Source organism: Tachypleus tridentatus, chromosome 6 (genome assembly GCF_004210375.1).
Source record: "Tachypleus tridentatus isolate NWPU-2018 chromosome 6, ASM421037v1, whole genome shotgun sequence".
Taxonomy (NCBI): domain Eukaryota; kingdom Metazoa; phylum Arthropoda; class Merostomata; order Xiphosura; family Limulidae; genus Tachypleus; species Tachypleus tridentatus.
In genome coordinates this window covers 54,256,426-54,279,322 of record NC_134830.1, presented here as the reverse complement: position 1 = coordinate 54,279,322, position 22,897 = coordinate 54,256,426, and the positions used below count along the sequence as shown (strand labels likewise).

General features: G+C 35.6%; 1 protein-coding gene across 1 annotated transcript; it reads right to left on the bottom strand.

Moving 5' to 3' along the window:
• Positions 1-15,389: 15,389 nt before the first annotated feature.
• On the bottom strand, positions 15,390-19,407 carry LOC143254549 (uncharacterized). The gene is made up of 2 exons (XM_076509713.1): positions 18,773-19,407; positions 15,390-16,319 (listed from the first exon to the last, which is right to left on the bottom strand). The coding sequence occupies exons 1-2, from the start codon at positions 18,773-18,775 to the stop codon at positions 15,897-15,899; spliced, it is 426 nt and encodes a 141-aa protein (XP_076365828.1). The 5' UTR covers positions 18,776-19,407; the 3' UTR covers positions 15,390-15,896.
• Positions 19,408-22,897: the final 3,490 nt, after the last annotated feature.

Sequence of the window (22,897 nt, the reverse complement as noted above, 5' to 3'; positions counted from 1 at the left end):
ACGTCTTCACAAACAACGTTGATATTAATCCTAAATATTTCAAAGAAAGTGGTAATTTAAACAACTTTCCTCCTCATTCTCATGCGGTGGTTTTAAAACACATATTGTAGCTTTTTTAAACTACACTGATTATGTGTCACAGCTTGCACACACTGGATAAAAGCTTCAGTTATTTGTTTGAAAATACTCAAAAGCCTTGTGGAACGTAGCCTTAACATATGCGTTCCTGGTAATAGACCTTACCTAAGAGGAAACCAATTCTGAGTTTATATACTTTATTTCTCTTGAGTCTCATTTGATTGTAGAACAGTTAAACACAAGTACAGAAACCACATATTAAGATGTAGAGACTAGCGATTATTCTAAATTACTTGTTAACGACCAGCAGTGACAGAAGCAAAACTCCAAATACCCCATTAACACACCCATATATATACATTGGAGTGTCAAAGGTTTGTTGTACTCATTTTATAAACGCGAATGAAGATAAATATACGAACGAAACTGTTGTAATAATTTTATACAATATTATATTAATAACAATAGTATCAGATCAATATTGTATTCCTACATTAGTTACAGTGATGCAAAATAGGTGAAGCTATGCATCATGTTGTATTACCAACTCTTGTTTCATCGACACAAACTCTCATGCTACAGTCACACATAGAGGTGTTTCTTAATTGCTTACAAATTCAATGTTCCAGTCGCATACAAAATCTTGCATAACACTTAGTTGTACTCGATGTTACAGTCACATATAAAATTATACGTAACAGCTAGTTATAAATGCAATGTTTGTTTGTTTGTTCTTGAATTTCACGAAAAGTTACACGAAGGCTATCTGCTCTAGTTGTACCAAATTTAGCAGTGTAAGACTAGAGAGAAGGCAGCTAGTCATCACCACCTACCGCAAACACTTGGACTACTCTTTTACCAACGAATAGTGGAATTGACGGTAACATTATAATGCTCCTACGGTTGAAAGGGCGAGCATGTATGGTATGACAGGGATTCTAAATTGCGGCCCTCCTCACATTACGAGCAGAGCACCCTATTCACCTGGCCATGCCTGGCATAAATTCAATGTCACACTTGTACAAAGTTTTGCATAACAGACACATACCAGCTCGATTTTACTATCATATACAAAGTTGTACACAACAATACATACAAACTCAATGTTATAGCCTCATTTAAACATATCAATAAGCAATCAAATCAACGGCTCGAGTTTGACAGAGATTTCAATTTTATTGTTTTTGTGTCGCAAATGATGGCTCATCTGAGCGAGAAAGATGGCAGCAGAATGCATTAAGTTGACATCAGATGGAAGTAACTTTCGATGCCATTTGTTGCTTGGGTACCTTTCATTTGGACGAATAGTTTGTGTGCTACGGCTCAAAATAGCGGAAGGGAACGGCTCACGCCCATATGTACAGTACTGTTTTTTAAACCTAGGATTGCCGGGTAAATTTGCTAGTTTTTATGTATACATTTATATTTCTAAACCCTCTAAAAATGTGACGATGACAAATATATAATTCGTTATCTTTCCACATACCAAACTGCAAAATTCATGTTTATATACCTTAGAAGTATACATGAAACATTACTACTGTAAATATAAAAATACTTAATTAGTCAGTGTATTTATTTGTTATTGTGGGCCGGCATGGCCTACAGCAGTGGTTCTCAAACGTTTCAGGCTCGTTTACCACTTCGTATTTACTTATTTAAAATTACAAACACAAGCCTAATTTTAAAAAAATATATGAAAAAAAACCAGCAACAAAAATTCATATTTTTAACACTTACCCATTAATTAGAAGACTATGATTGTTCTTTCTGTCATAACTGAAGAACATACGATATCATTTTTATCAGTTTTAAGGGGAAAAAATACTGGCGAGTCCATGTAGGTAAATGTGAGTTGTATGTATATGTATGTGTATGTGGAAAGCTAAGATAAGGCCTATTATAAAATTCATGATTTTCTAAAAAATATTAATTGTGTCATATACCACTGACATTAGCTATACCTAGCATAGTTTTATAATTTCTTATTTAAAGGTTAGAGTACTTTTCACTGTTAATTCGAGAATTTTGTTTCTAGTTTAAATGTAAAAACGCACTCTACACTTTAGTGTTATAGAGATGAAACCCTATTATTCGATTCAATTAATAACAGTACTAGAGTTAGTAAGGAGTGCAGCTGACAGGTAGTCATTGTATAGCTTTTTGGAAGAGTGTGAAAACAAATATACACACAAAATCTGTGTCCATTGTTTTGATAAAAATTATTATAACAACCATGAGGCCCCGACATGGCCAGGTGGTTAAGGCACTCGACTCGTAATGCGAGGATCGCGGGTTCAAATCCCCGTCACACCAAACATGCTTGACCTTTCATTTGTGGGGGCGTTATAATGTGATAGACAATCCCACTATTCGTAGGTAAACGGGTAGCCCAAGAATTGGCGGTGGGTGGTGATGACTAGCTGCCTTCCCTCTAGTCTTACAGTGCTAAATTTGGGACTGCTAACGCAGATAGCCTTCGTGTAGCTTTGCGCGAATTTCTAAAACAACCCAAACAATAACCATGAGAATGTCTTGAGCACCTCTTATTTTTCTAATACTTTCTACTAAAGCCTCTTGAATTCATCCTAGGTGTTAATACCGCGTTCCTAATACTTTATTAATCTAACTGGATTCTTTGAAATGTTTTACTTACAAACAATTTTAAAATGCACTGGTTCCATTTCACAGACGTATAGATAATTTAATATTGTGATAAGTCGTTAGTAGAAACCACAGAGCTTATACACCCCTAACTACGCTCGTATAAATTTTTATTCTGAACGTATAGTTATGCTAATTGTAATAATAACGTCTACCACAATTAAACTAAGTAAGGCAACTCTGGAAAATAGTGATTTAGAAAAAAAATTCAATGGAACATATTAATAAAAATATATTTCAATGTTTTTTTGGCTGAAAAACACAGTTTGTGTAATGTCTCAATATGTTCTTAGTTGAAAGGATAAGGCAAGTCTGAAAAATAGTGATTTAGAAAAAACAATTTCAATGGAACAGATTAAGAAAAATATATTTCATTTTTTTTTTCTGGCAAAATACAGTTTGTGTAATGTCTCAATATGTTCTTTGTTAAACGAATACAAAATGTTAGAGCACGTCTCTGAAGTATATTTTGAACAGAAGCGTAAAGGGTTTATTCTTCTTTAGAAGAATAGTCAACTATTCGAAAGCGCTTGAGTTTTGGGTTTCGTCTGAAAACATTACGACTTTTGTAAGTGATCCTGTAATCTAACTTCTTAACCTCAATGTATATTTTGAATAAGTGGACTTACGTAAGGTAAGAATATAACACGAGTGGAGGCGAGCTGTATTGGTTTCTTTATCTACTGTTTGATTACTAGGTGAGGTTAAATATCATGCAACCTATTGTGTAATGAAAAAAACTTTATATTTGCGAAAACCAAGTCAATAGTGATTGGCTGATAACTAATACGTAATTAAAACCTCTACACAGACCCATGGATCTTTCAACTATGGTTTCTTCTGTTCTCTTTAAAAGAGCTCTTAGAGGAAAGCCATAGCAGAAAGAAACGGTTTGGTGTTTCCAATTACTTTCAGAAAATTATTACGCTATATAAATTTATATATTGTGAAGGTTTAATTCGTAATATTTCTCTAAAGTCTTAGAAACTATAGCCATTTATTAAAAAACAAAACAAAAAACAGCAACATGAAAAATATCATAAATGTAAAATTCTTTGAAGAAACTCTCCCCATATAAATTGCAACACTGCAGCGTGTAGACTTTGGATATTTACTACTGTTGTAACGAAAATATGAAACAAACGTGCCAGACTTACAAATATATACAAGTTTACAGATCTGCTGTTTTGTTTTATTGTTTTATGATTAAAGTAAATAATTTTTTTCTTTGAATAACACGAACTATTTTTTCTGCAAATAATACCTCCAATGGTTAAAAAAAACCAATGGCTTTTCACGCCCAAGTTCAGTTTCGATACCTGCAGGTTAAACCGCACAGATAGCCTATTATTTATCTTTGTACTTATCAAATAAACAAGCTGTGAATACTAGAGCTAATTTTTTCTGCCCCCCGCTGGTACAGCGGTAATTCTACGGATTTACACCGTTAAAATCAGGGGTTTGATTTCCTTTGGTGGGCTCAGCGGATAACCCGTTGTGGCTTTGTTATAAAAAAAACACTCACATTTTTTCTATAAAATTTTAATTTGATCAATTCTTAAGAAGGAAGTGAGAAAACTGCCAAAATTAAAATGGCTTATTTTTGTTTCACTCTAAAATGCCCCACAATAGCTAGAAAGCGGGTTCCTACAGCCGTGGTGGGCAGAGCACAGATAGCCCATTCTGTAGTTTTTTGTTTAATACTAAACAAACAAACTAACTAACACTCTAAGAGAGGAAGTTAATGTATCTATATATTATCTAAATTGTGCCGGCATGGCCAGGTGTTTAAGACGGTCGACTCGTAATCTGAGGGTCGCGAGTTCGAATCCTCGTTACACTAAACATGCTTGCCCTTTCAGCTTTGGGGGGTGTTATAACGTTACGGTTAATCCCACTATTCGTTGCTAAAAGAGTAGTCCAAGAGTTGGTGGTGAGTGGTGATGACTAGCTGCCTTCTCTCTAGTCTTACCCTGCTAAATTAGAGATGGCTAGCGCAGATAGCCCTCGTGTAGCTTTGTGCAAAATTCAAAACAAATCAAACAACTACCTAAATTCAAAACGTTTTTGTGAAAGTGAGAAATGAGAAATAATCTCTGAAGTTTGACAAATAGTAAAAGAGGTCGTTCTGAAATATATATCTTATGAGTAAAAGATTTGTTTGATGTTAAATGCTCACCGCATAGATCGTGAGTTATAAGCCTTAAAGCTAAGCCGTCTGATGGGGGCGTGGCTAATACGTATTCATAAATAACGTTTTAAATACCAAACTTAAGCCATTATCAATCTAAATTCATACTCACAGCTCTACTTGTACTTAGTGCGCTGTAGACGCGGAAGAACTGGAATTCATTGGATAAACATGATTTTGTTTTGTTTTATAATCGAATAATTGCATAATCAGTATTATTAATTACACTAGACTATTGGATGATTTTGCATAAATATGACACAAAGTTTAATGTTTAGGAATAACAAGGGACCCGTTGGTCCACCTTGGCTGTTTCATCCTCTAAACCAAACTAAAAGAATTAAAATTTAAAGCAAGCCTTTATTCTTATATCGTTGTTAAGTGTGAAAGTGTTGATGCAGCACCACTATCAGTTCCTTTTACAATCTTTCACACTTCAATGAGATTTCCTTTGATTCTTGTTGTTTTTTTCAAGAGAAAACAGTTTTAAGGATCTTCATCTCTCTTCATATGACAACTCCTTCATTCCAGGTACCATTTTAATAACTGTCCTCTGAACCCTTTCCAACAATTCAATGTCCTTCCTAAGATAAGGAGCACAATACTCCAAATGTGGCCTAACCAGTGTCTTATGGAATGAAATTATAACCTCTTTAGACTTGTATTCAATATTTTCATAGATACAACCTAAAACTCTGTTTGTCTTTCCACTAGCAACAACACGCTTAAGAAACTGATCAACCATTACATCAAGATCCTTTTCTTTCATAACACTTTTAAAGTTATTCCTATCCAAATTACGATAACCAACATGCAATATTTTATATTTATCAAAGTTTAAACTAATCTGACATTTATTTGCACAAGTTACTAAAAAGTCGAAATCCTTTTCCAAATCAGCAGTATCCTCTTCACAGCCAGCAACACTCAAGACCTTGAGTATCATCAGTATATATAAGCAATGTATTGTATTGACCATTCCTTCATTTATGTCATTATTGTAAATCAAAGAGAGCAGTGGTTCTAGATTGGGCTCTAAGGTTGAGTACCTTAGAGTATCCTGGAACATCCAAGAGTAACTTGGAACATTAATCCATTTTGACTAAACTCCCATTTATATCAACCCTCTGCTTTCTTCCATCAAGCCACGCTTCTATCCAGTTAGTTAACTTATTCCTCATACGTACAGAAGTAAGATTCTTTATAAGCCTTTCATATAGCACTTTCTGATACTCCAGACACACCAAATGTACACCCTTTCCCTCATCCACATATGCAGTAACATTTTTCAAAGTGTGTCAAAATATTTATAAAGCAAGATCTTCCCTTAATGAAACCATGTTGACTATCCGATAACATTCTAAACTTTGTTAATTTATTTTACGAAGCATCATTTACCAAACATTCAATTTTTTCCTCAACTGATGTAAGACAAGTAGTCCTATAATTAATGGAATAACTTCTGTTACTTCTCTTGAAGATAAAAGTGACATTAATTAATTTCTAATTTGTTGGTACTTGTATACTATTCAAGGACTTACAAAAAATAGTGGCAAGTGACTCCCATATCTAATTCTTGACCTTCTTTAAAATCCTTTGGGAAATGTTATCTAGCCCTGGAACCATATCATTCTTTAAATTTCTCAATTTTAACAAGACAATTTAATAAATTTTGAGCTTGTTAAAACCGTTGGTTTTTTACTAACAGTCATCATTTTCTTTCTGTGAGGAATATATTTGTTTTGAATATTAGACTGACAGCTGAAGAAAAAGCATCTATACAACCACTCTAATTCTTATAGTGTGGAGCGTATTTTTTGGCAACAGGACTTGAAACATGAATGCTTTAAGTACTGTGCTATGTTCGAGTCTCCGTTAAGCTAGTACTTAACAAAAAGAGGAAATACGGCTTGATTTGTTTTGAATCTCGCGCAAAGCCACACAAGGGCTATCTGCGCTAGCCGTCCCTAATTTAGCGGTGTAAGACTAGAGGAAAGGCAGCTAATCATGACCACCCTACACAAACTCTTGGGCTACTCTTTTACCAACGAATAGTTGGATTGACTGTCACATTATAACGCCCCCACGGCTGAAAGGGCGAGCATGTTTGGTGCGACAGAGATTCGAAGCCGCGACCTTCAGATTACCAGTCGAGTGCCTTAACAATCTGATCATGCCGGGCCAGCCTGTTGTATAGCTTCGTGCTTAACTTTAATCAAGCAAGCAAAAATCGTAATTTGTAATAATAAAATTAATGGTATATGAAACATTTGAGCTGTTTCATTTTATTCTTACGGGCTTGTACAGTTGCTTAGAACCTCAAAATAATTACACAAAATTTAGAAATATCGCCATGTATTAAGCAGAAACTGAATGTGAACAAGGGATTCTCTGGATTATCAGATTTCGATTGATAAAATATTATTAATTATTGATATGATGAAAAGACAAAATTTAATATTATAGGAAGAAAAACACAATAAGTCGCTACGAAATTAAGCTTGTTGAGAAGGAGTTCTTTCATTTGATTATCTTAGAAAATATTTAATTTCCCACAACTTTGGTAAACAATTCATAATTTTTATTTGTTTATTTAATTATTTATAGGGGGCTAACTGCAAGAAACATTTTAGTTTCTGTTCTTCACGATGTTTATTCTCAGGAAAAAAGAACGTAGCTCATCCGCCAAATCACGATGTTCTTAGAATTTGTTTACAGAGTTTAAATAAGACAAGACTCCCTCTCCTTGGGTTAGTTATAAGTTTACAGATTTATAAAGCTAAAATCCAGGGATCGATTCCCGAGGCTGAACACAGTGGACAACCCAATGCGAAGCTTACTGCTGGTAAACAAGTTTTCTTGTGAGTCTATGACAAGCATACAGAGTTATAACGCTACATTCAAGGGTTCGATTACCCGTGGTAGACGCAGCAGATGTCCCAAAGCGACATGAAAGCAAACATTAATACAAACGGGGCCTGGAGCAATTTATTACCCCAATTCTGAACAAAGAAAACACTTTAGTGAAGGACCAACAAAAGTACAGCACTTCATTTGCCATTTAATGTTGAAAAATGGTACATCAATTAACATTTTATTACGTGCGACTTCTCTATATGTAGTTTTGACAAATCACACACCAATTAGTATTCTATTACGTGCGACTTTTCTATATGTAGTATTGACAAATCACACACCAATTAGTATTCTATTACGTGCGACTTCTATATAAATAGTATTGACAAACATTAAACCAATTAGTACTTATTAGCGATACTTCTCTACATGTAGTATTGACAAATGGCACACCAAATAGTATTCTATTACGTGCGACTTCTGTAGAAGTAGTATTGACAGACATTACACCAATTAGTACTTATTAGTGAGACTTCTCTACATGTAGTATTTACACGTTTTACACCAATTAGTACTTATTAGTGAGACTTCTCTATATGTAGTATTTACACGTTTTACACAAATTAGTATTGTACTAATGCGACTTCTCTATATATAGTATTGACAAATAGTGCACCAGTTAGTATTCTATTACGTCCGACTTCCCTATATGTGGTATTGACAAATGATACGCCGAGTAGCATTCTATTACTTGCAACTTCTCTGTATGTAGTATTGATAATTGTACACCAATTAGTATGCTATTACGTACGACTTCTTTATATGTAGTATTGACAAGTTTTACACCAATTAGTATTCTGTCACGTTTCACTTTTCTATATGCCGCACAATTTATAAAAGCTAAACGACTGTCTTAAAGCAATGAAAAATTCATGTTTAAGTTGAAGTCTACCAGTGTTTCCGAGAATCTCACGTCACATTTGCCAACTGCGTTCATCTGGTCGATTTAGAAGAACGACCAATTAAGTACAAATAACCTTTGGAAAATCCCCTGGGAACACCTGAAGTTTAAAAACTATAATATTAAAATATAATATATCTTAAAGTTGTTGATGGAGCTGTTTTTTTCAAACTCGTGAAACTTTAAAGTAAAAAAAATATATATGTACAAATTACAACGCAGTTATTGTAGTATAGGGTATTACTTGTTCGAAACATTTATCTTCTATTTTTTGTAAGATGCAAATCTGTGTATACACACACACACACACAAAGGTTAGAGATCAGTGTAGGCTAAGGATAAAGTAAAGATACATATTGTTATTTTATGAACATAAATAACAGCAAACGTAAAAGGAAGAGGAAATTAGAATATGTCACAGCTAGAAACTACAATACATCTGTTATATGAAGTGTAGGTTCGACATAGCTTGGTGATTACGGAGCCCGACTCACAATCTGAGGGTAGCAAATTCGATTCCCTGTCACACTAAACATGTTCGTCTCTTCAGCTGTGGGGGTGTTATAATGTAACGGTCAATCCCATCATTCGTTGCTAAAAATGAGTCAAAGAGATGGCAGTGGGTAGGGACGACTAGTTGCTTTCACTGCTAAATTAGGGACGGTTACTGCAGATATTGTATTTCGATGTTGAAAACCTCACTACGAATTAGGAATTAATAAAAACCGGCTGCATTTTATTTTATTTCTTTCATACCTTTAAATAGTATAACTGTTTTTATTTATTAATGATTTTATTTTCATAATTTAAGTTACTTTGGTAAGAAGTTATCAACAATTAGTAGTCCTCGTGTAGCTTTGCGCGAAATTCAAAACCAAACAAACACGTCAAGTGCCGATAAAGTCTTTCATCCAATATCAAGGCTCTTCTGGAACCACCATACTAGTCTTTTTGTTCCTCAAGCGAATCATTTAACCACAGCGTTAATGGAATAAAACTACATTAGAAGTCGTGAGAATCCATGATCGAAAGTGAAATTATAAGCCGAGGATTCAAACAGGCGTCTGTGTTTTTATGAATGGAGAGCATGCAGCAACTGTTAAAACCATGACGTTCTAAATCATTGTGTTTTTATCTGCTTATCGAAAGGATGAAGGAACAAGGGGTGGTAGTTTAGAACAGGATGTGGTCTAATATCGTGCCTTTCAGTGGATGAAGATGATGAAACACCCTCGCTGACTCTCCTAAGAACTCCAAGGTACCTTGGGAGACAAAGCAGAAGGAAAACATCCAGAGAAATAAATCAGCAAGATGGATGAACAGGGCAAATGGATAGGTGGTAAAGGCGGGAATCTGGAACTGAATGTTCCTATCAGCTATTTTTTATCAAAACATATCTTTGAGCAGTTGTGCCAAAATGTCAACTGTTCTAAAAGTATATAAATTATGGCTCTGAAAATCGCATTTTTTTTTCTCGAATCTAATCACTCCGAAATATTTGTATCAAATCAAATCGACTGTGCATATAAAGATATACAGGTTGAACTGAATTTTAAATCAAATAGAAAATGGTTTATTTCTTTATGCAGAGTGCTTCTATACACAATTAGTAATAAATGTAAACATGAGAACAAAAGATAGAATAAATTTGTCCTAAAACAAAAGATATAATGTACATCTGGGAGAAGAATGGAAGAGAAGTATGACGAAAGGTTTCTTTTCATGAAATAGAATTCTAAACTAAATTCTAAAGTTTAGCGTAAGCGATGTAAATCTACGAAAGAATGTCACAATACGAACACGAACACATATATATTTACAAGCATTTTGATGTAAAATTTTTTCCGTTTTTCTGCGTCTTTATTTAACAGAAAGGTCAATGTGTAGAAGTCATGTATTGTCAGTTAATAATTGATTTAAAATATTTCTTGTTGTATTACTTTAATTATTATTAGTATTTAAACACGATGCAACTTTTTCATGTAATTTTGTATTCTACAAAATTGTGATTCCTTTTTCCTGTAGACTTATTTCCTTTCACCACTGGTGTACATTCGAAAATATCGAATCGGAGTTTATTTCTTTGTTTGTTTTTTTAATTTCGCGCAAAGCTACACGAGCGCTATCTGTGCTAGCCGTTCCTAATTTAGTAGTGTAAGACTAGAGGGAAGGCAGCAGGTCATCACCTCCTATCACTAACTCTTTGGCTCATATTTTTACCAACGAATAGTGGGATTGACCATCACAATATAGCACTCCCATAGCTAAAAGGACGCCTTGTATTGTGTGTTGGGCTCTTTAACGATAGCATTATATATTATGTTATATACGCTATGTGTCTACATCTATAATCTCACAGTGGACCCTCCAGTAGGTCAGCAGAAGACCTGCGGACGTACAACGCTAAAAATCGGCTTTCGATACCCGTAGTGGACACAGGACAGATCATCCGTTGCGTAGCTTTGTGTTTATCTTTAAAAAAATAGATTCATTGCCACAGTTACAATGTTCACTTTCACCGTACTTGCGACAGAAATGATTGTTGTTCGCAACTAAACACAAAGCTACACAATGGATTATTTGTGCTCTGCTCACCACGAGTGTCGAAGCTCGGTTTCTAGTGCTGTGCCACTAGGGGGCGTTGTGATCAGTATAACTCTGTGAAAACTTAACGAGCTTCAGTTATGTTCTTCCAGATTGAATATTTAACGAATTTCGGGTGGGCGACTGTACTCGGCACTCGTTCTATTATATACTCCTTTGGGTTAATTTCTTCTTAATTTTTGGTTTCCCTCGAGACTCTGTTCATCGTTCCTTTCTCCATTTCATTCGACTTCGTCATGGTTACAGCGACACATTACAATTTTATTCATACTTAAGAACATTCATCTTCGACTGAAGGTAAAAGTTCTTCAGAGACGTGAAATTAAACATTTTCAAATTTTTTCCTCTCGTGAAACGAATCAAATTTAGCGTACGAGTGTAAACTAATTACGATGAACTCCGAGAACAGTTGAAATGGTTTCTTCTTTAAATTCTACAGCGAACATAATTATTATTTATTTAGCTTACGTAATTCTAAAGTTCTCTGACACATGATTAACGTGCCCCTGCTTTGAAGTTTGCTTACGCCAATTTTGATTATTCTAATCCATTTCAGTTTACATGATCGATACGTATATTTATTTGGTTTGGTTTATTTTGCATTTCGTGCAAAGCTACATGAGGACTATCTGTGCTAGCAGTCCCTAATTTAGGAGTGTAAGACAAGAAGGAAGGCAGCTAGTCATCACCAACTACCGCCAACTCTTAAGCTACTCTTTTACCAACGAATAGTGGGACTGACCGTCACATTATAACGCCGCTGTATCGGTTACTAAAGCAAAGTGAAATGATATGATTTGTTAAGATATGTTTTACTAATGATGGTGAACATCTAATTTACATAAACATGTATTTACGGAAATCACGTTTCCAAATATACGAGTTTTATTACACGTAGAGTTGTTCGCGTGCGCGTACTTTTGCGAGTTAAGTACTTCACTTTGGACCGGTTCGATACAGCCAATATTTTAAGAAACAGGGAGTGGTTGCTTACAAAAATCACGTTTCCGAACACACGAGTTTTGCTACATGGAATGTTTTGCAGGTTACGTGAATACTATTTTGAAGACACATAAGAAACGGTTAGTGTTCCATCTTGAGGTAAACTGCCTTCGCTTTGCTTATTTGACCAACAAATTATTGATTTTCTCTCGCGTTATTTGTATAAAACAATGAAAGAAAAGAGAAAAAACACCCGATGAAAATAATAATAACTCATTGCTGAGCCGAGCCACACTTCCCGCTTATTTTATTTCACTGAATATTACCAGCGCTCAAGTTCTTATCACTTTAGTCTTAATTGCTTACCATTTAAGACAGAGTCCATATAAAACCTTTAGCGAGCGCTAAATCCTCTACCTGACCAATCAGCGGGTACCATTAGACGCCCATTAGAAAACATACAGCGGCGGTCTTACAAAACAAAGACCGAACCACTAGTTCAGTACATTTTATACAAATCAAAACAACGGAAAGATTGCAATGAGGAAAAATGGATGCATTAGTAGTCGCAGAGGATCAGTGTTATGTCTTTTATGTCTCAAAGAGCTTTATGGAAAGATCTGTGTTAGTGAGTTATTAGTTATTTGTTGTGTGGAAGTTCCAACGATTTGGTCAGTTAGAAAATGCACATACAACATAAAACTATATACTAGGTAACACACACCAAAAATAGTTTTACAGAGAGGTAGCAAAAGGAGAGACTAAATAAATGTACCTAATTAAAGACACGTAATTGTGTTTTAGGCCGAAACATGGGCTTAGGGTAAAAACAAAAACACTAAACAGGTCGCCATTATCTTAGATTTTTTTTTAAACTATATATTCAATGAAATTTTACAAATAAAAAAATATACTTTATTCATTCGCTAGAAGGAATTAAACAGTAGTGTTTTATGTTATTTAAAAATTTAAATAAAAAACAACTTTACGTAACTACAAGAAAAGCGTAACTTACATTAGTATCAATAACTCTTAGGACTATTGGTGTCGCTGTTGAGCACAACAAGCTATATGTGTTCTGCCTGCCATGGGTACCGAAACCCCGTTTTTCGCGTTATAAGCCTTCAGACTTTGGACATTTCAGCAGGAATAGTTAAAAGTTAACTAAGAAAAGAGGTCCGAATATTCTAGTGAAGGCAGATGTGTATTATTTAATGTTTCCACCTTAACTAGTGAAAAGTGCAATACATCTAAAGCTCCCTTGGTGACACTACCTAAGTAATGTTTTCTTTATATGCATTTAAACAAAATAACTGCATTGAGTGTATTTCAAATTTATTCAAGCCTTTTTTTGGTCTGGAAAATATTGATCCATAAAATGAGACAGTAAATGTCCACCGATGGGAATCGAACCGAATACTTACAGCTGTCCCATCGGTGTGTGTGCGTGCGTGAGAACGATAAGAGAGAGAAATGTGAAAATACACGAACAACAAAAAAACAAAACATAAACTTTTTAATCATACTAAGTAGACTTCGGATCTTATTCAAGATATTTCACGCTCATAAAATTAGTTCCCGTTTCACAAGCACAACTGATAGTTACGATGTCTAACAAGGAATAACTTGTTTCGTATACCGTATGTATATTATATATATATATATGTATACGATAAATTATACCTAGCACATTAACGACCAATAAGTCGGTAACTTGAAAGCAGAACTACAAATTTAAGGTTCAGTTTAAATAATTGTGCGCTTAAAAAAAAACGGTTCTCCAAAGGAAAAAAATAGCTGTACTGAAGAACACTGTTGCGAAATAGGAACTAGGCCTATATAATTTTTCAGTTTAAACGCGATTCTGCAAAGGAAGAGCTAGGCTTGTATAACCCAAGGGTTTAATGAAGTACCTAAGAACACTGATGCGAAATAAGAACTAGGCCTATATAATATATATATATATATAGAGAGAGAAAGATGCAAATTTTCGCTCATTGTAGTAAGGTAAACTTTTGCCTGCAATATGTATCCTATTACTTAAGTACGATCAAAGATTTCATTTAAAAGATTATTTGATCGTATTTTAAGTATTTTACTCGTTAAATTTCTCTGTTCCGGAATGTGTATTGTTTACATCTTACACTTACTCTGCTTGTAGCGCACCTATATTTTAAAGTAAGAACAAGTTCACTTCAGGTATTTTCTTCCCCTTTACGTTCGTGTTAAGTTGTTTCGTTGGGGTTCAAAATGAGAGGTATTTAAAAGAAAAACGTTTCAGATCTGTTGTGAATGCCCCAAAAATCACTTACTACTAAGATTTTCGTAATACGAGGACTCATCTGCTGAGTGGAACGCTATTTGTACATTTTGTCGATTTTCGGCACTTTAGTCACACATTGCAATTTCAAATAACGCACAACGGCCACAATACGTTACAAAAGTGTCATGACTTATGATATATGTAATAAACATTTACTTCTGATGAAAGCAAGCTGTCTGCATAAATCTGAACTGAAAATGAGCATAATAATGAACGTAACTATTTTAACGGCATGGCATGGCCAGGTGGGTTAAGGCGTTCGACTCGTAATCCGAAAGTCGAGGGTTCAAATCCCCGTCACACCAAACTTCTCGCCCTTTCAGTCGTGGGGTCTTTATAATACGACGGTCAATCCCACTATTAGTTGGTAAAAGAGTAGCCCAAGAGTTGGAGGTGAGTGGTGATGACCAGCTGCCTTCTCACTAGTCTTACATTACTAAGTTAGGGACGGCTAGCGCAGATAGTTCTCGTGTAGCTTTGCGCGAAATTCAAAAACAAACAAACATTTACTAATTATTTTTAAAGTATCTTTTGTGTTACATTGTGCTACAATGCAAGTTTTCTTATCCGTTGTTTAGTGCATTTACGTGTTAAATTTCAGGTTAGTTGGACAGACATGTTAGACTCATGTTTTTAACACTAGCTTTTGTTTTCTCCTCATTTTATCTGGCTCTGGCCTTTTCAAATTGTATATTATGAGATTTCATGAAAATAAATATCACATTTTCAAAATTAAAACTATGTTTTATTTAAACATATCGTATTTTCAGAGAGTACACAAAAAGGTTTACATGCATGTACGTATATGGATATACCCTTGTGAAAAATGGTTGCAGTTATAACACTAGAACACCTTAAGTTTGCGCACATTAACCTTCATTTATTTTAACCCATATATAAAATAAAACATTTCGTTTTTTTGAAATTATGCATCATTATTTTTCTCTTTGTTAACAACACTTTACTATAGTGAGAAGAACATAGCAATGATACGACGGTTTCTTACATAGTTCGTGCTCTTCTTTACAAATTCACATTATGTACAGGGGAAAAAAACAACCCTCTACAATGTAATGAAAGATTTGCCAAGGGCCTGTGTTCTTTTATAAAAGTGAAATCCCAAAAGACAAAAACTGTATCCACGTGGCTTTTTAGTTTATGAAACCTATAAACGGTATTTACATATTGAGCATTGAAAAAGGTAGTGAAGTAAGACCTGTGTTATATCACCACCATCAGAATTAAAACCAGAGGGAAGAAAATATAATTGGCTGTTATCAGTGGTAACCTCCCCCATAGCCTCCCCCATATCCTCCTCCACTATGCTTACTATAACCCAGTATAGTAAAAATTGGTATTTGAACTCCATAGCCACCTCCATGACCTCCTCCATAGCCACCTCCATAACCTCCGCCGTGGCCACCTCCATAACCTCCTCCATAGCCACCTCCGCCGTAGCCACCTCCACGACCTCCCCCGTATCCTCCTCCTCCATAACCACCATGGGATCTTACAGTGACATGAGTTGGATAGTGACAGAGGATACCATAAATCCCTCCATAACCATATCCGCCGCCACCGTAACCACCTCCGTGTCCACCACCATACCCTCCGCCATGGCCACCATATCCTCCTCCGTACCCTCCGCCCATGACAAGGCTCACAGCTGCCAGGAGAATAAACAGTATGGTGCTAGAACCCTGTAAAAATGAAAAGAAATGTCGCTTGAATTTTCATTAGAAAGATTTTTTTTCCTTGTCAGAATTAGTTGGAAAGAAATATTGTTTTCGTTTCGTAATTCGTATTAGAAGTAAGAAGAAAATTCAACATGTTTCGTACATGTCAAACACTACATGAATGTTGGGCATATTATTGTATACTTAGGTATACAGTGAAGATATAATTAAAGACATATATCCCTAAATAGAATGATACTGAGAAATAAATAGTTCTATTTCTTTCCCTTTCTTTTAGGTTTCTTGGCGGCTGTGATTAACTTAATTACAATTATATACATATACATAAAATGTTTTAAATTCGTTAAACATGGATTAAACTACAGATATCAGTAAGAACAATGCAGAAGGAGCTATAGGTTATAACAATGTTGGAGTAGTTATTGGTTAGGATGACAATGTTGGAATAAATATAGGTTAGATAATAATGTTAGAGTGACTATAGGTTGTGATAAATAATGACCTTAAAGCTATTGTAAGCGATCGTCCTTTCATCTTTTCAAACAATGAGACTGATTCAGTTGAAATACATTGCCAATTCAAGTACTATATCAATGCATAGCTAGGTGTTTTAACTTAGAGGATTCACCATTATTGTGACCGAAATATTCTTAAATACCCCAAGAGGACCTAAAGCGTCTTTAATGCTTTCGTTAGTCACATCGCCGATCAGTTCGGGAGAGCAACTAATTTGTAAATGGTTACTCAGTAGTTTTGTGTATTTGTAAATGTACAAATTCACAAAAGGTAACATCGCACAAAGAAAATTCGTATACAAGACGCCGCTAGGGGGCTATATTCTAAATTTATTGACTGCGTGGGACAGCAGTAAGTCTTCGGATTTTCAATTCTAAAATCGGGAGTTCGATTCCCCTCGGTGGATACGGAAGATGCTTTTGTGTCTTTGCTATAAGAAAAACACAAACATTTATTGACTGCATTTGGCTATGAAGTGTGTTGCTGGTATATACATTATAAAACATTTGCGAAACTACATGAATGTGTGTATGTGTGTGTGCTTTTATTGCAAAACCTATCTGCTTTGCCAACCGAGGGAAATCGAAACTCTAATGTTAACTTTGTAAATCCGTAAACTAACCGCGGTCCCACGGAGGGATCATTTGCAAAATATTTTTAGAGAAAAAATTCTTATAAGTCCGACATCTTACAAAAATCAAAAATTGTTTTTAACTTATATGTTACAATTATACAATAATAAATGGAAATTTCAGAATGAAGCAGACCTTGAATGATCAGAGATAGTGTAATTTAAAGATGTACACTGGTATAATAATAAACGTTTTGCACCAAATAAATAAATGGTTCATGATTTTATCAGGGAAAATATTTTTTCCAACTTAATAATTATTTTCCTTCTACATTTTTTAACACAGAAGTAGCAGACACATATTTGCTACAAAGTAAATTGAACACAAAAGATTACTTTACCATAGTAACATATCTTAGTAATGTATTTTTTATATTTCAGCTAGTACTATATTAGAAACATTTGGCTTATTGTTTTACTTCTATTATGGTGCCCACCGGTAGTTGAGTTTGAGGGTTTAGAACGGTAAAAATCGGGTTTCGATACTCGTGGTGGGCACAGGACAGGTAACACATTAAGTTGTTTTGTGCTTAGCAACAAACAAGCAAACAAAGTCTATTGTGGTGTCAGGTAATTATTTTCCTGGTGATGGTTCCTTTGTGGTAAAAATCCAGCCATCCATGGTTTCCCTCATGGCAAAAACCATGTATTGGCGGTTTTTCGTATTGAAAAATCTGCCTATCGGTGGTTTATTTGGTAGTGAAACTTACTGAGATATTCACCCGTTGTAAGAGGATTAACAAATTAATTAATCTGTATTTAATTAGTATGCTTTTTACCCCCAGTGGCTCAGCGGTATGTCTGCGGACTTACAACGCTAAAAACCGGGTTTCGATACCCGTGGTGGGCAGAGCACAAATAGCCCATTGTGTAGCTTTGTGCTTAATTCAAAACAACAACAACAACATAGTATGCTTTTTTAAATCCAAACTAAACTTTGGAATTTTCAAAACATGCAACATTCAAGAAAAAGTTTATGTTTACTTTGAGATGTTATTTGTCTGCTAGTTTGTAGTTGAACACAAAGCTACACAATTATCTATCTGTGCTCTGTCCCACAGGTATCAAAACTCGGTTTCTAGAGTTGTAAGTCCGTAATGATACTGTTCTGCCACTGAGGGAGGCAATATTATTTCACTCACACATTTTCTCACGTAGATACACAGGAGAACAAACACAAACGTCTTTATTTAACGATCTAGCAACAGTCTGTAGCCCAAAGTAAAAGGCTTAGTAACTTTATAAACTGTACTTGTAATATAGAATCCTATTTACAGCGTTAAGATAGAATGAAGACTGTACAGCTTACCATGTTGTCGACGATGCTCTCAGAAACTCTTCAGATATGCGAGATCGGTGCAATGCAATGGATGAATGTTGTCCTTGCCGAATCTCTCGCCTTTTATACTGATGACAAGATGAACCTCGAAGTGCGGTTATCTCTTCTAACTCGCAGTCTTCATTGAAACGTGAAAAGTCAAAGTTCTTTTAAAAACGATTCCTTTGTGTTCATCTACACTTAATGAAATGTCCTTAACATCTGTTCGGTACAATCGGGAACTGGTACTGTCTCCTTTTTGTTGTTATTATAATTATTGAACTCTATCACGGGCGAAGAAAAAAATCAATGTCACGCCATATTTGTGTTGTATATACCTATATATATATATACACATATACCTATAAGCTGCTCCATTTTTCAAATTTTTGTTAAAAGTTTCTTGCTTACTCTTTTAACAGCTCACTTTCCTCGGGCAGTTTGACCGAAACTAACACGTAACACGTATTAGGAAAAAGTATTTTAGAGAAATCAGGACAATAAAAATTAGGTTTGCTGCTACACGCCAATGACCTATATATTCCGTGGTCTTGGTGTGGTTACGTATTCTCAATTTGTTCTTCAAAAACACTTCGCTAGCGGCCATAGATTTATAATTACACACACACACACACACGCTCGTGCGCGCGCTTATAGTTTATTACTATCCTCCCATTGGAGCATGAGTGAATGACACGTACGTTCGTTTATAGAAAAGAAAATACTTTGTTATTATTAGCCGTGTTATCACGTTGCTAGCTGGATGTATTGCACACGATCTTGAAACACGTCGCAAACACATTTTTCACAATGGATCAGTTTTAATGGCTGAAGTACGCGGAGCAACGAACTAGAGTTAGGATGCTTATTAATCACCACATGTCATCACCACAGGCGTAATATTCTCAAGATCTGAATAAATATGACAATTCACTAAGTTAAACGTAATGTTTTCATTATGAAAATTTTGAGAATATTATGTCATTTTCTGGTATACATATATATCTTTTTTAAATAAGTCTCAAGACACCAGAACATAATATATTAACTTTTAGTATGCTACGAAGTGTATTTTAATGTAAATGTTAATTGTAAATACATTAACTTCACATCATTATTTTAACATTGATTCACAACAAATTCCATTGTAGTTGTTTTAATATGAATGTTAATTGTAAATACATTAACTTTGTCGTTATTTTAACTTTGATTCACAATAAATTCCATTGTAGCTGTTATAATATAAATGTTAATTGTAAATACATTAACTTTACGTCATTATTTTAACTTTACTTTTTTAATCAACTAAAAAGACCACACGTTCAGTCTTGGAAAACATAATTACCGACAAGCTACAACAAAACTACACAAGGTCTATCTGCTCTAGCCGTCCCTAATTTAGCAGTGTAAGACTAGAGGGAAGGCAACTAGTCATCACCACCCACCGCCAACTCTTGGGCTACTCTTTTATCAACGAATAGTGGGACTGACCGTCATTATTATACCCCCCCCACGGCTGAAAGGGTTTGTTTGTTTGTTTGTTTTCGTATAGCAAAGCCACAAAGGGCTATCTGCTCAGCCCACCGAGGGGATCGAACCCCTGATTTCAGCGTTGTAAATCCGGAGACATATCGCTGTACTAGCGGGGGGCGGCTGAAAGGGCGAGCATGTTTGATGCAACGGGGATTCGAACCCGTGACCCTCGGATTACGAGTCGAGTGCCTTAACCTTATTATTCTTTCTTACAAAGAAAAGAACATTTAATCGTGATGCATAAATATGATTTCTTTTTCTCGCAAAACACTAATCTACAGAACTTAAAATACCATTTAAAAATTGTAAATAGTTATTTCTTGACTATTTTTACCGAAATTACTATAAAATAATATATAATAGGTTGAATTTTATCATGAGCGTCATTTGGGGAGGCAGCAGGAGCAAGCACCTGACCCCTCTCCAAGAGTGCACCAAATGACAGTTTCTGGTAGACATTTATAATCAAGCAGAATCAATAATTATACACCCAAAATACGTCATAGTCTACGGTCCCCTGTTGAAATGGGAATCGCATGCGATGCCACTCTTCTTTGTCTGCTTTCACTTTCCGAAGGTTTTGGTCAATTGACGTTCCTGAGTTTTACCCTGATGTGAGGTCAGCGGTTTATACCTGAGTTTTACCCTGATGTGGGGTCAGCAGTTTATACCTGAGTTTTACCCTGATGTGAGGTCAGCGGTTTATACCTGAGTTTTACCCTGATGTGGGGTCAACGGTTTATACCTGAGTTTTACCCTGATGTGAGGTCAGCGGTTTATACCTGAGTTTTACCCTGATGTGAGGTCAGCGGTTTATACCTGAGTTTTACCCTGATGTGGGGTCAGCAGTTTATACCTGAGTTTTACCCTGATGTGAGGTCAGCGGTTTATACCTGAGTTTTACCCTGATGTGGGGTCAGCAGTTTATACCTGAGTTTTACCCTGATGTGAAGTCAGCGGTTTATACCTGAGTTTTACCCTGATGTGGGGTCAACGGTTTATACCTGAGTTTTACCCTGATGTGGGGTCAGCGGTTTATGCCTGAGTTTTACTCTGATGTGAAGTCAGCGGTTTATACCTGAGTTTTACCCTGATGTGGGGTCAACGGTTTATACCTGAGTTTTACCCTGATGTGGGGTCAACGGTTTATACCTGAGTTTTACCCTGATGTAAGGTCAGCGGTTTATACCTGAGTTTTACCCTGATGTGGGGTCAGCAGTTTATACCTGAGTTTTACCCTGATGTGGGGTCAACGGTTTATACCTGAGTTTTACCCTGATGTGGGGTCAGCGGTTTATACCTGAGTTTTACCCTGATGTGAGGTCAGCGGTTTATACCTGAGTTTTACTCTGATGTGGGGTCAGCAGTTTATACCTGAGTTTTACCCTGATGTGAGGTCAGCGGTTTATACCTGAGTTTTACCCTGATGTGGGGTCAGCGGTTTATACCTGAGTTTTACCCTGATGTGGGGTCAATGGTTTATACCTGAGTTTTATCCTGATGTGAGATCAGCGGTTTATACCTGAGTTTTACCCTGATGTGAGGTCAGCGGTTTATACCTGAGTTTTACCCTGATGTGAGGTCAGCGGTTTATACCTGAGTTTTACCCTGATGTGGGGTCAACGGTTTAAACCTGAGTTTTACCCTGATGTGAGGTCAGCGGTTTATACCTGAGTTTTACCCTGATGTGGGGTCAATGGTTTATACCTGAGTTTTATCCTGATGTGAGATCAGCGGTTTATACCTGAGTTTTACCCTGATGTGAGGTCAGCGGTTTATACCTGAGTTTTACCCTGATGTGAGGTCAGCGGTTTATACCTGAGTTTTACCCTGATATGGGGTCAGCGGTTTATACCTGTACAAAATTACGTAGTTTGTTTTATGTTCTGTTTAATAAAAAATCTAGTTTAAAAACAGAGTTCACGCTAATGTGTACACATTAAATAATGTCTTTGTACCACCATAATTATTCCCAAATATAGCTACTGTTACGTCACGTTCCCCAACTAAAGCTAACCTTTCATCACAATCCCCAAATATAGTTAATCTTACGTTACATTTTTCAAATATAGTTAATCTTGTGTCACGTTCCACAAATACAGCTAATATTGTGTCACAATTCCTGAACATAGCTAACCTTGCGTCACATTCCCCAAATAATTACTCTTGTGTCACGCTCCACTAATTTCGCTATTCTTTTATCGCGTTTCCTAAACATAGTTAGTCTTGTGTCACGTTCCCCAAATATAGCTACTCGTGTGTCACAATCCCCAAGCATAGCTATTCTTTCGTCACTTTCCACAAATATAGTTATTTTTATGCTATGTTTCATAAATTTAGCCATTGTTGTATCATGTTTCCTAAATATAGCTACTCTCGTGTCAGGTTGGTAATCTGTCTATAACACGGGATGGGGGGCACAAAATCCAATGTCATTGTAGTGTGTAGGGAATATTGCTTTTTTTTCCCTGTGAAATCTTTTTACATAACAGCATTGAGGTTGATAAGCAGGAAGAGGTGACCTGCCCTGAAGATCTATAAGGATGGACGTTTTTAGCAGTTTTTGTAAATCTGTGTAAATAT